The 14,697-nt window shown below is 44.9% G+C and overlaps 1 protein-coding gene across 1 annotated transcript in view; it reads left to right on the forward strand.

Moving 5' to 3' along the window:
* Positions 1-14,697, forward strand: part of LOC311129053 (palmitoyltransferase ZDHHC17) — a 37,753-nt gene that overhangs the window by 16,632 nt on the left and 6,424 nt on the right. The window contains exons 7-10 of the mRNA XM_084161313.1: positions 121-283; positions 4,304-4,429; positions 8,108-8,250; positions 8,624-8,724. Of these exons, the coding sequence (XP_084017439.1) occupies positions 121-283; positions 4,304-4,429; positions 8,108-8,250; positions 8,624-8,724 (533 nt within the window). The remainder of the gene's footprint in view (positions 1-120; positions 284-4,303; positions 4,430-8,107; positions 8,251-8,623; positions 8,725-14,697) is intronic.

A 14,697-nucleotide genomic window follows, 5' to 3' on the forward strand; every position in this document is an offset into this window, starting at 1 on the left:
AATACACTGGACTTCAACTGTGTCATTAATTAGAGCACATTAAACTACGACCCTTTGAGTCTGATAAATGGACAATAAAGGCTTTGAACATGACCTTTGACCTTTGTCCCGTCCCAACAGCGTGGACCCCACCCGGCTACTGCTGACCTTCAACGTGTCGGTCAACCTGGGTGACAAGTACCACAAGAACACGGCTCTGCACTGGGCCGTGTTGGCCGGCAACACCACCGTCATCACCCTGCTGCTGGACTCCAACTCCAACGTGGACGCACAGAACATCAAGGTGAGGGGGCTGTGCAGCTTATCTGGGGTCAGCTTTGTATCTCCCCCCTAATGGTTAGGATTGAGGGAGGAGAAGCTGATCCTAGATCTGTACCTAGGGGGAAACTTCACCCCAGAGCCAGGCTATGTTACATAAGGCCCAAATGTCTCCCACTAACCTTTGACCTGTAGAACATGCTTGTATCTTGTTACCTTTCATAGCTATCCTGTATCTTGTTACCTTTCATAGCTATCCTGTATCTGGTTACCTTTTATAGCTGTCCTGTATCTTGTTACCTTTTATAGCTATCCTGTTACCTTTTATAACTATCCTGTATCTGGTTACCTTTTATAGCTGTCCTGTATCTTGTTACCTTTTTATAGCTGTCCTGTATCTTGTTACGTTTTTATAGCTGTCCTGTATCTTGTTACCTTTTTATAGCTGTCCTGTATCTTGTTACCTTTTATAGCTATCCTGTATCTTATCTTTTATAGCTATCCTGTATCTTATCTTTTATAGCTGTCCTGTATCTTGTTACGTTTTTATAGCTGTCCTGTATCTTGTTACCTTTTATAGCTGTCCTGTATCTTGTTACCTTTTATAGCTGTCCTGTATCTTGTTACCTTTTATAGCTGTCCTGTATCTTGTTACCTTTTATAGCTGTCCTGTATCTTGTTACCTTTTATAGCTGTCCTGTATCTTATCTTTTATAGCTGTCCTGTATCTTGTTACCTTTTATAGCTGTCCTGTATCTTGTTACCTTTTATAGCTATCCTGTATCTTGTTACCTTTTATAGCTGTCCTGTATCTTGTTACCTTTTATAGCTGTCCTGTATCCTGTTACCTTTTATAGCTGTCCTGTATCCTGTTACCTTTTATAGCTGTCCTGTATCTTGTTACCTTTTATAGCTGTCCTGTATCTTGTTACCTTTTATAGCTGTCCTGTATCTTGTTACCTTTTATAGCTGTCCTGTATCCTGTTACCTTTTATAGCTGTCCTGTATCCTGTTACCTTTTATAGCTGTCCTGTATCTTATCTTTTATAGCTGTCCTGTATCTTGTTACCTTTTATAGCTGTCCTGTATCTTGTTACCTTTTATAGCTGTCCTGTATCTTATCTTTTATAGCTGTCCTGTATCTTGTTACCTTTTATAGCTGTCCTGTATCTTGTTACCTTTTATAGCTATCCTGTATCTTATCTTTTATAGCTGTCCTGTATCTTGTTACCTTTTATAGCTGTCCTGTATCTTATCTTTTATAGCTGTCCTGTATCTTGTTACCTTTTATAGCTGTCCTGTATCTTGTTACCTTTTATAGCTATCCTGTATCTTGTTACCTTTTATAGCTGTCCTGTATCTTGTTACCTTTTATAGCTGTCCTGTATCTTGTTACCTTTTATAGCTGTCCTGTATCTTGTTACCTTTTATAGCTGTCCTGTATCTTGTTACCTTTTATAGCTGTCCTGTATCTTGTTACCTTTTATAGCTGTCCTGTATCCTGTTACCTTTTATAGCTGTCCTGTATCTTGTTACCTTTTATAGCTGTCCTGTATCTTGTTACCTTTTATAGCTGTCCTGTATCTTGTTACCTTTTACAGCTGTCCTGTATCTTGTTACCTTTTATAGCTGTCCTGTATCTTGTTACCTTTTATAGCTGTCCTGTATCTTGTTACCTTTTATAGCTATCCTGTATCTTGTTACCTTTTATAGCTGTCCTGTATCTTGTTACCTTTTATAGCTGTCCTGTATCTTGTTACCTTTTATAGCTGTCCTGTATCTTGTTACCTTTTATAGCTATCCTGTATCTTGTTACCTTTTATAGCTGTCCTGTATCTTGTTACCTTTTATAGCTGTCCTGTATCCTGTTACCTTTTATAGCTGTCCTGTATCTTGTTACCTTTTATAGCTGTCCTGTATCTTGTTACCTTTTATAGCTGTCCTGTATCTTGTTACCTTTTACAGCTGTCCTGTATCTTGTTACCTTTTATAGCTGTCCTGTATCTTGTTACCTTTTATAGCTGTCCTGTATCTTGTTACCTTTTATAGCTGTCCTGTATCTTATCTTTTATAGCTGTCCTGTATCTTGTTACCTTTTATAGCTGTCCTGTATCTTGTTACCTTTTATAGCTGTCCTGTATCTTGTTACCTTTTATAGCTGTCCTGTATCTTATATTTTATAGCTATCCTGTATCCTGTTACCTTTTATAGCTGTCCTGTATCTTGTTACCTTTTATAGCTGTCCTGTATCTTGTTACCTTTTATAGCTGTCCTGTATCTTGTTACCTTTTATAGCTGTCCTGTATCTTGTTACCTTTTATAGCTGTCCTGTATCTTGTTACCTTTTATAGCTGTCCTGTATCTTGTTACCTTTTATAGCTGTCCTGTATCTTGTTACCTTTTATAGCTGTCCTGTATCTTGTTACCTTTTATAGCTGTCCTGTATCTTGTTACCTTTTATAGCTGTCCTGTATCTTGTTACCTTTTATAGCTGTCCTGTATCTTGTTACCTTTTATAGCTGTCCTGTATCTTGTTACCTTTTATAGCTGTCCTGTATCTTGTTACCTTTTATAGCTGTCCTGTATCCTGTTACCTTTTATAGCTGTCCTGTATCTTGTTACCTTTTATAGCTGTCCTGTATCTTGTTACCTTTTATAGCTGTCCTGTATCTTGTTACCTTTTACAGCTGTCCTGTATCTTGTTACCTTTTATAGCTGTCCTGTATCTTGTTACCTTTTATAGCTGTCCTGTATCTTGTTACCTTTTATAGCTGTCCTGTATCTTATCTTTTATAGCTGTCCTGTATCTTGTTACCTTTTATAGCTGTCCTGTATCTTGTTACCTTTTATAGCTGTCCTGTATCTTATCTTTTATAGCTATCCTGTATCCTGTTACCTTTTATAGCTGTCCTGTATCTTGTTACCTTTTATAGCTGTCCTGTATCTTGTTACCTTTTATAGCTGTCCTGTATCTTGTTACCTTTTATAGCTGTCCTGTATCTTGTTACCTTTTATAGCTGTCCTGTATCTTGTTACCTTTTATAGCTGTCCTGTATCTTGTTACCTTTTATAGCTGTCCTGTATCTTGTTACCTTTTATAGCTGTCCTGTATCTTGTTACCTTTTATAGCTGTCCTGTATCTTATCTTTTATAGCTATCCTGTATCCTGTTATCTTTTATAGCTATCCTGTATCCTGTTACCTTTTATAGCTGTCCTGTATCTTGTTACCTTTTATAGCTGTCCTGTATCTTGTTACCTTTTATAGCTGTCCTGTATCTTGTTACCTTTTATAGCTGTCCTGTATCTTGTTACCTTTTATAGCTGTCCTGTATCTTGTTACCTTTTATAGCTGTCCTGTATCTTGTTACCTTTTATAGCTGTCCTGTATCTTGTTACCTTTTATAGCTGTCCTGTATCTTGTTACCTTTTATAGCTGTCCTGTATCTTATCTTTTATAGCTATCCTGTTACCTTTTATAGCTGTCCTGTATCTTGTTACCTTTTATAGCTGTCCTGTATCTTGTTACCTTTTATAGCTGTCCTGTATCTTGTTACCTTTTATAGCTGTCCTGTATCTTGTTACCTTTTATAGCTGTCCTGTATCTTGTTACCTTTTATAGCTGTCCTGTATCTTGTTACCTTTTATAGCTGTCCTGTATCTTGTTACCTTTCATAGCTGTCCTGTATCTTGTTACCTTTCATAGCTGTCCTGCCATAACTTCAAAGGTGGAGCATCAATATCCAATGTGGCCAATTAGGATACCCGGATCACCATCAGTGTTTAGTGTCCATCCTCTAATCTTTCTCCTATCCTACTGTTTAGTGGTTATATAGATATAATGGAGATCCAATAACAGAGCTATTTCAATCTGTGGTTGTTCCTGTGTCCTCAGAAGTCCAGAAGTCCTATGATCCGGTACTACCTAGCTGTCTGTGAATCAGGCTCTCTATGTGTTAAATTGTTACCGTGGTGATTAGCTGGTTGTTACCGTGGTGATTAGGTGGGTAAACTGTCCTCTGGATGTATCCCTCTGTTGTCCTCCAGGGTGAGACGCCGCTGGACCTGGCCAAGCAGAGGAAAAACGTCTGGATGGTCAACCATTTGCAGGAGGCCCGGCAGGCCAAGGGTTACGACAGCCCTGGCTACCTGAAGAAGCTGAAGATGGACAAGGTAGAGACTAGGGAGGAGACTGAGTGGACATACACAAGCATGCAGGCTCGCGCGCACTCCGACTCGGACACACACTCACTCACGCACACACTTATTCGCGCAAGCATGTATGCAAACCCCCTCACACACACATACACACTCAATAGGAACACACACACACGTCACATGATTGTCCGCACAGTCTGTAGGATGAACCGTAGCACGTCCACTGTCAAGGCCTAAGTCTGTCTCAGAATGACTTACCTTCTACTGCATAGGTAAAACCAGACACGCAGTCTTCATTGTCCACCGGAGAGTTCCCTAGCCTAGCACATCCCTCCCAGTCTCCAGACTGTATCAAAACCCTCTGATATCACACAAGACCAAACTGTTCTCCAGACCCAACAAGGGCGCTTCAGGGTTAATACACCGGCCACCTACACCATTTGGGTCATAATGGCCAAGTTCCAGGTCATCTTATTTGCAGTCGCACCGCAGAGATGATCAGATCTCACAATGCCTGGAGAAGTGTTAAACATTGCTGGAACCACATTACATTACATTTGGTCATTGATAGGATATTACATTATTTTGATATAGCAATAGTCTGAGATGTGCCGCTTGATTGTCAAGAACAATGTGTAGGGTTAAGTTGCCCCTAGATGCTGATCTTGGGTCAGTTTTACATTTCCTCCACTAATGGTTAAGTCTAAAGAGCCTTCCGCCACCTGTCTTTCCGGCCAATAATCCCAGACCCTAAAAAGAGCACCTTCATGCCTAATTGCTGCTTTCTTGTTGACGAGAGACAGACAGACAAAGGCTAACACTCTATTTAGACCTTCTCTGGCCTCTGTGTCTTGAAGTAATTGCGCATCCAAGGTAGTGATTTCTTGGAGTCTGAGGAACCCAGCTGTTTGTCTGCACGGACAGACCAGATGATTGTGTCAAGGCCTTAATCAGTGAATAAGGTGAAGTTGCCCCTAGACGGTGATCTTGGGTCAGTTCAGCATTTTCCCCACTAATAGTTAAGGTTGGGTTTGGGGCATTGGAAGCTGATCCTAGATCTGTACTTAACCCCAGAGCCCTAATCAGCACCTTTAAGTCCAGTGCGCTAACCACCCTGGCTCTCTGGGACAGGATGAGCACATAGCACCCATTAGTTACGCTTGTATCTTGTGTTTTTCAAAGTTTTGCTTCTTGACCTTGCATTTCTGTTGTCTTTCAAATTCATACGCTGTCGCACTGGACGATGTAGGTTGTCAAGGTACATCTTTAGACAGAACTCCAGAGGGAGGCCCCATTAGCTACTGTCACCCGGCCAAGCTAGTATGTGCTAGTGCCAGAGAGGTTTGGAAGTCTAGAGACTACACTAGCAATCACTTCCTGTAACTGCCACGAGATTCAGGCTAGTTGTTTCCATGCTAGTTGTTTATAGGAAGTGATCCCTTGAGTCTCAACGTTCTCTCACCTTTCTGGCGCCAGCAGGCAGTCTTGCATGAATGTAGCACAACAATGTGAAAGCATCTCTTGATGATCTAGTTTTTTTTTTCCCTTACTAGCTCTGACTGCTAAAATGTACTTCCTATGACTGTCCCACCTAGCTATCTTAAGATGAATGCACTAACTGTAAACGCTCTAGATAAGAGCGTCTGCTAAATGACTAAAATGTAGTCTAGGTTAAAGTACTGTCCTCTGTAGAGTGTAGATGGTTGGTTAGTTTTGCTATAGTCAAACACACTCGAGTCCTTGATGGCCATGGTGTCAGCAGGTTTTTGTTCCTCCCTTGCACTAAATTGATAAAGTCAGGTAATTGTTTTAGACCTGGAAAACCTTCCAAGCCAATCAGACTCTTAACATAAAGGGTGAAAACCAGCTACAGACATAGCGGCCCCCCAGGAATTGATTACGGTTGCATCCCAAATCACACCCTATTCCCTACAGCCTTATGAGCCCTGGTCAAAAGTAGGGCACTATACAAGGAATAGGAAGCCATTTGGGAGGCAGCCTAAGAACCCCTGTGCTAGAACAATAGCTATCCAATCCCCTTTGGCTAGCTCTGGGCATGTTTACATCACTTTAGTGGATGACCCTATAGTTACACCGTCAAGAGTGCATCCCTGCCTTGATGTTACAACCTCTCTCCTCCTCTTCCTCTCCTCCTTCTCTCCCTCTATCTCTGGTCCTCCTCCTCTTCCTCTCCTCCTTCTCTCCCTCTATCTCTGGTCCTCCTCTTCCTCTCCTCCTTCTCTCCCTCTATCTCTGGTCCTCCTCCTCTTCCTCTCCTCCTTCTCTCTCTCTATCTCTGGTCCTCCCCCTCTTCCTCTCCTCCTTCTCTCCCTCTATCTCTGGTCCTCCCCCTCTTCCTCTCCTCCTTCTCTCCCTCTATCTCTGGTCCTCCCCCTCTTCCTCTCCTCCTTCTCTCCCTCTATCTCTGGTCCTCCCCCTCCTCTCCTCCTTCTCTCCCTCTATCTCTGGTCCTCCTCCCCCTCCTCTCCTCCTTCTCTCCCTCTATCTCTGGTCCTCCTCCTCTTCCTCTCCTCCTTCTCTCCCTCTATCTCTGGTCCTCCTCCTCTTCCTCTCCTCCTTCTCTCCCTCTATCTCTGGTCCTCCTCCTCTCCTCCTTCTCTCCCTCTATCTCTGGTCCTCCCCCTCTTCCTCTCCTCCTTCTCTCCCTCGATCTCTGGTCCTCCTCCTCCTCTCCTCCTTCTCTCCCTCTATCTCTGGTCCTCCCCCTCTTCCTCTCCTCCTGCTCTCCCTCTATCTCTGGTCCTCCCCCTCCTCTCCTCCTTCTCTCCCTCTATCTCTGGTCCTCCCCCTCTTCCTCTCCTCCTTCTCTCCCTCTATCTCTGGTCCTCCCCCTCCTCTCCTCATTCTCTCCCTCTATCTCTGGTCCTCCCCCTCTTCCTCTCCTCCTTCTCTATCTCTGGTCCTCCCCCTCCTCTCCTCCTTCTCTCCCTCTATCTCTGGTCCTCCCCCTCCTCTCCTCCTTCTCTCCCTCTATCTCTGGTCCTCCTCCTCTTCCTCTCCTCCTTCTCTCCCTCTATCTCTGGTCCTCCCCCTCTTCCTCTCCTCCTTCTCTCCCTCTATCTCTGGTCCTCCCCCTCTTCCTCTCCTCCTTCTCTCCCTCTATATTTCTGGTCCTCCCCCTCTTCCTCTCCTCCTTCTCTCCCTCTATCTCTGGTCCTCCCCCTCCTCTCCTCCTTCTCTCCCTCTATCTCTGGTCCTCCTCCTCTTCCTCTCCTCCTTCTCTCCCTCTATCTCTGGTCATCCCCCTCTTCCTCTCCTCCTTCTCTCCCTCTATCTCTGGTCCTCCCCCTCTTCCTCTCCTCCTTCTCTCCCTCTATCTCTGGTCCTCCCCCTCTTCCTCTCCTCCTTCTCTCCCTCTATCTCTGGTCCTCCCCCTCCTCTCCTCCTTCTCTCCCTCTATCTCTGGTCCTCCCCCTCTTCCTCTCCTCCTGCTCTCCCTCTATCTCTGGTCCTCCCCCTCCTCTCCTCCTTCTCTCCCTCTATCTCTGGTCCTCCCCCTCTTCCTCTCCTCATTCTCTCCCTCTATCTCTGGTCCTCCCCCTCTTCCTCTCCTCCTTCTCTCCCTCTATCTCTGGTCCTCCCCCTCCTCTCCTCCTTCTCTCCCTCTATCTCTGGTCCTCCCCCTCCTCTCCTCCTTCTCTCCCTCTATCTCTGGTCCTCCCCCTCTCCCAGGAGTTCAGACAGAAGATCATGTTGGGGACCCCCTTCCTGGTGATCTGGCTGGTGGGCTTCATCGCTGACCTGGACATCGACTCCTGGCTCCTCAAGGGCCTGATGTACTGCGGCATGTGGGTCACTGTGCAGTTCCTCTCCAAGTACGTCACACACACACACCTTTGACAGTATCTCTTTCTATCAATGTAGCCGTGTTGAGCAACAAACACACACACACCCTTCTGCAGCCCCATCACCACAGCCATCTGGTCCTGGTCTCTAAAATAAGACATGCCAGCAGGTTAGGGCTTGGTTTATTTCTCTCTAACATGAGACATGCCAGCAGGTTAGGGCTTGGTTTATTTCTCTCTAACATGAGACATGCTAGCAGGTTAGGGCTTGGTTTATTTCTCTCTATCTGGATGACTGTGATATGTAGTTCTAAGGGTTTCGTGGAGTGTGAGATTTGATGTTTTTTACTGCTGAATTCTAACAGTGATTCTCTTCTCTCTCTTCTCTCTCCTTCCTCCCCAGGTCTTTCTTTGACCACTCCATGCACAGCGCCCTGCCCCTGGGAATCTACCTGGCAACCAAGTTCTGGATGTACGTGACTTGGTTCTACTGGTTCTGGAATGATATCCTTCACAATAAGAGTCTCCTGGTTTCCTTGGCCTTTTCTCATTACAAGCATGATACATCAGTAAGCTGCTGTGCTGTACAACGGGGCTTTCGTTCACAGCGCAACATGGAAAGACAGCTGTGTGTGTCAATATTCACCTCCTAAGAATCAATTATTTCATCAAGGAGGGAGGTGACTTCTGCTAATACTTGATTGATGGGTTTTGACTGAGAGCAAATGTGTATGAATACCTCCCCTGCGGCAATTGGTCCATTAGGGTGTCAGTCAAACTGCAGCCTATTCCAAACAGACAGATGGGCTTTCCCTTCTTCCATCTGGAACCCCTCTCGTCATGATTACCCACAGTGCACTGGAGTGTGAGGCCAACTAAAGAGCGTTCACCTGCTCTCAGACTAGAATACAAAGAGTCATAACACCCTCAAGGGCTCTTTCACTATTGCGTAAACGTTTGGCCCACAACAAGACAATGCAAATGTTTCAGTTGACGGTAGGTTAATTATTTCTATATACTACCCACCATTGCATTTGCGTCACAGATTACATCAGAGGCACTTGTGATGCAACCCTATTGGTTGCTTTGAGTTTGTTGATTATGACAAGAAGCCAGACAATTTCTGTAGTAACTTGTATCAAAAAGTCATGCAATGCTTCCACCCCTGGATCCTTTTCAGAGGCTTGTGAAATAACATTGCAGGCAAATTTTTCAGACAAGACACTGTAGCTCCACCAGAACTATTCCCATATCAGTTCACCTCCCCTGCAAACTGCACTGGATCTCACACAGACAGACTGGCAGACATACAGACAGAAGGAGAGAGGCGAGGGAAACTATTGTCCTAGGTGCTCTGGGTTGCTGAAGGTTCAAGCATCCTGTATAAAGGCTCTTTCTTTGCCCATGTGAATACTCCAGTGTCCAAACAAGAGGTTGTATCACTGAACTCGGTATGCGTTCAGGTCTGTGTGGAAACAGTCTTTGATGAACACTCTGAGTGTGCAGCACAGCTGACTGGGTCAGACCCATTGAAGCGACTCGTGGGCTCAATTTGTTTCTGTAGCTCCAAGATGGCTCCTCCAGTCGCTTTTTGGTAATGGAAAATTCCCTTAACGTGGCGGAAACGGCTAAGTACACATTTTAAAGTCAGGAGGGTTTGGCTCATTTGTTAAAGCACTTTAATGATCTGCCTCATTTGACTGCTGATGGGAGAGGAGTGTTTCTTGAATCCATTTCAAGTGCATGATGTTGCATGTTTCCTTGGATCTGCCCGTCTGCTACCCGTCTACTGTAGCTCTGCATTCACTGTCAATCGCTTGTAACCTCTCCTGCTTTTTGAACAGGGGCTCTCTTGTTACTAGTTTCTCTCTGGTTATAATTTTTTGTATTTCATGGGAACATTGATCTGTAAGAGTTCACATAAAAGCCACCACTGAGTGTAAGTGAAATTCACACCTGTGCACAGGTCCTCTCTTGTGTGACGCAGCTTTGAGATTTAATAGTCAGGCAGGTTTTTTCAATCTCCCATTGAGATTTCCTCTTCAATGCCTCTTATCTCTTTGTTGTAGGGCTGTTCTATCCAAAGCATATCAAGGTCCACATAGTCACTGTTAACAGTGACCTGTACCTCATCATGTAGAGAAGCCTGGCAGCTCAGAACAGTAGACGGCTACAGCAAGGGATGGCTGTATTCCCAAAAGGAGTAGGGTGAAGTTGCCGCTAGACGCTGATCTTGGGTCAGTTTAGCATTTTCTCCACTAATGGTTAAGATTGGGGGAGGGGAAGCTGATCCTACCTAGTTGATCATCTGTACCCAGGGGAAACTTCACCCCGGAGCATTCACAAACTCAAGCAGTCAAGCAGTCCCTCCTCACTCCAGTCCAACTGTGCCTCTTCGGGAAGTGGATGTTATGTAACTGAGGTGGTAACCTTGCCTGAGACCAGAAGACTCGCGTTACCTCCCGAGTTAATGCCTTGGCTGTAGCTCAGCAGGCTAACACAGTCTTGGCGTGCGCAGGAGACCGAGGTCCGTACCCAGACATGTAGCCTAAATGTCTATGATTGTTGTGATCTGGGTTGAATCTGATATAGCCATGGTGGTTGTACGGTGGTTGTGAGACAGCCATGCGACGTCTCTGCAATAGTAATCAGTGGAGGAGGCTTGGCCTTTGTCTAGGCTTTGTGTCTGCATTGACTTCCAGGTGTGGGCTTGGTGTCTCTGGCTCTGTCTCCACCTGGTTTCCTCAGTCTGCTGCTGCAGACTGGTTATTACATTTACATTTTTACCATTTAGCAGACGCTCTTATCCAGAGCGACTTACAGTTAGTGAGTGCATACATTATTTTTTATTCATACTGGCCCCCCATGGGAATCAAACCCACAACGCCATGCTCTACCAACTGAGCTACATCCCTGCCAGCCATTCCCTCCCCTACACTGGACGACGCTGGGCCAATTGTGCGCCGCCCCATGGGTCTCCCGGTTGCGGCCGGCTACGACAGAGCCTGGATTCGAACCAGGATCTCTAGTGGCACAGCTAGCACAGCCTTAGACCACTGCGCCACTCGGGAGTGCAGTTGAAATCAGATCAGGTGTCTTGGGTGGAGCCCAAAGTGGTTGCCTTTTCAGCCCCAGCACGTATTTTCTTCTACGTGGGACTCAAAGGAGAAAAGCTTTTCTCCTGAAAGTAGTTAAAGTACTGGGTCACCTCCACAGTTTTATTGTTACTGAAATAGTAGGAGACTGGGGAGGAGGAGAGAGTAGATGTCTATTAGTAGGAGACTGGGGAGGAGGAGAGAGTAGATGTCTCTATTAGTAGGAGACTGGGGAGGAGGAGAGAGTAGAAGTATATTAGTAGGAGACTGGGGAGGAGGAGAGAGTAGAAGTCTATTAGTAGGAGACTGGGGGAGGAGGAGAGAGTAGATGTCTCTATTAGTAGGAGACTGGGGAGGAGGAGAGAGTAGAAGTATATTAGTAGGAGACTGGGGAGGAGGAGAGAGTAGAAGTCTATTAGTAGGAGACTGGGGGAGGAGGAGAGAGTAGAAGTCTATTAGTAGGAGACTGGGGGAGGAGGAGAGAGTAGAAGTATATTAGTAGGAGACTGGGGGAGGAGGAGAGAGTAGATGTCTCTATTAGTAGGAGACTGGGGAGGAGGAGAGAGTAGAAGTATATTAGTAGGAGACTGGGGGAGGAGGAGAGAGTAGAAGTATATTAGTAGGAGACTGGGGGAGGAGGAGAGAGTAGAAGTCTATTAGTAGGAGACTGGGGGAGGAGGAGAGAGTAGATGTCTCTATTAGTAGGAGACTGGGGAGGAGAGAGTAGAAGTCTATTAGTAGGAGACTGGGGAGGAGGAGGAGAGAGTAGAATTATATTAGTAGGAGACTGGGGAGGAGGAGAGAGTAGAAGTCTATTAGTAGGAGACTGGGGAGGAGGAGAGAGTAGAAGTCTATTAGTAGGAGACTGGGGAGGAGGAGAGAGTAGATGTCTCTATTAGTAGGAGACTGGGGGAGGAGGAGAGAGTAGAAGTCAAGTATGAATCTAGTCATTGTTGTCTCTAGTTGCCTGACAAGATGGATTCCTCCACTGAGCTGGCCCTGTAATATGCTCCTTTAAGGAGGACATTCAGTCTTCAGCCAGATGATGATGATGACTTGCAGTCAGAGAAGAGACGGTGAGGAAAAACAGACTTCTCAGCACAGACTACCCTGCACCACACTGTATAGAGGTGTAGGGGGAGTTTGCCCCTAGACGCTGATCTCGGGGTCAGTTTTGAATTTTCCCTATTAATGGTTAAGGTTAGGATTGTGGGAGGGGAAGCTTGTCCTAGATCTGTACATAGGATACATTTCACCCTGGAGCTGTATGGACAGTGTCAGAACACCATTAGTCTACGTAAATTAGCATGCTTCATAAATGCTTGGCTTGACCCTTGAGCGTCAGCCATCTTGTGTAATACCCCTTCCTCCTAAGCCATTCCAGAGACTAATAGCTGCTACGGGGAGGGCCTACACAACACCTCAAGGGAAACATTGAAACGTCGTCCATATGAGAATCTCCATCGATCACTGTAAGAATTACCGGCTCCATGCCAACAGTATCACGGCCCATTGATTTAGTGGGACGATAAGGACTTCCATGCATGCATCCCAAATGGCACCCTGTTCCCTTTGTAGTGCACTACTTTATATGGAAATTCACTTTGTTCCACTACACTAAATGGGAAATAATATGGTGCCGTGTGGGACGCAGCCCCACGTAGTTCATTTAGAGAGTTTATCTTATGAAGTAGCTAAATAGACTTACAGAGGAAGAGGTCATTACGGCGCCCAGATTTCTTTGGTGATAATTCTACAGATTTATGACCTCATTCAGCCTTTAGAGACTGAAAGCGCTGTAGAGTATGGCTGAGACCCAAATAGCACACTATTTCCTATGTAGAGCTCTAGGGGGGCTATAGGGCTCTGAGTTTCCTTCCTGGAATCTAGTTGAGTTTGTAACTCCCCACTGTAATTGAGGAAATCCTTCTTGACGCTACCAGCCCACAGATGTTCTTGTGTCCCCCTAACACCCCTCAACCCACACACACACACACCCTTATCACTAGATGGCCAAAAACACTTTAAACAGCTCTTGTGGACACAATAATTAATGACGTTAAGTCAACTCCATAATCTAAAGTCTATTTGGTCAGTCAATCAGATATGTTTCTCTCATGTATGGAATCAACATTCTAACTACACACTGTGTGTTTATGATTGGTTAAATGCACAAAGAAATGCCAATGTACCTTTGGGTGTAGGCATTTCCTAAATACAGGAATACATTCTATGTAAATACAATTCTGAAGTTGTAAATCCTAAGTAGGCTTATGTGGTTGTTTCATTTGTAGTTCCTAATTACATGACTACAGGCCCTGTGAAAACTAAACCTGAGTTCTAGATAATAGAGAGATTGTATGGATCAACATTGGCATTTTAGGGTAAAGCCTAACCACTCCCTTTTGTTAGGCACACTCCGTTGCTTCTGTTGTATTTCCTGTGCAAATTATGACGTGTGTGTGTGACTCGGGACTCTGGTTGGGTGAGAGTATGAGTCAAGCTTCCACTGAGCTGCTTTCCTCGTAGGCTGGAGTGGGCGGAGGGCGAGTCTTTTTACGTCCCAAATGGCACCCTATTCCCTTTTATAGTGCACTAATATTTACCAGGGCCCATAGGACTCTGGTCAAAAGTAGTGCACTACATAGAGAATAGGGTGCCATTTGGGACGCACTCTGCCTGTCGGGATGATGTCACTATGGCTAGTCTGAGCCAGCCCAGTCGCCTAGGTCCAATGCAGCCGTTTTTAACTCTGTCTCAAATAATTTCTGGGTAACAATTAAGTACCTTACTGTGATTCGTTTTTCAATAAAAATGGTCAAAAAGAATAGATCGCATCTTAACAAATAGTAATTTCTCAAGCAAGATTTTGATAGGACTGTCTGGGAGTGGTCTGAGTAGGGAAAACTGAAAACTAGCTGTTATTGGCAGAGAGGTTTGGAACTCTCTTTCTTATTGGTCTATTAACCAAGTTACCACCTGGTGATGTCACCAGGCAGGCCAAAGCTCCATCCCACCAAAGCAGGCTGAAGTTTCAGGCAGTCTTTTCAAACAGCCTTTTACACTAAAAGGGCATTATCATAATTTTCACAATTTCATAGTATTATTCAACCTCATCGTATGGAAGCATATATAAAACACAGAAAAATCACGTTTTTGACTGCACTGGCCCTCTAAACTCAAACTATACTCATCATGTCCTCCCAGTGCATGACTGACCCAGTGCTTTCATTGGCCAAGATGGGTGAAATGTACCAAGGAGACGTTAAAGCTGTCATCATCATAATCATGGTTTGCCAGTGAGTAGTTCACTCTTGTCAGATAATTGTAGATTCATATGCATTTGCTGTCTGACCTTGTCCAAAGACTGCTCACAGGGTAG

The sequence above is a fragment of the Coregonus lavaretus genome, assembly GCF_964263955.1.
Source record: "Coregonus lavaretus genome assembly, chromosome: 5".
Lineage (NCBI taxonomy): Eukaryota > Metazoa > Chordata > Actinopteri > Salmoniformes > Salmonidae > Coregonus > Coregonus lavaretus.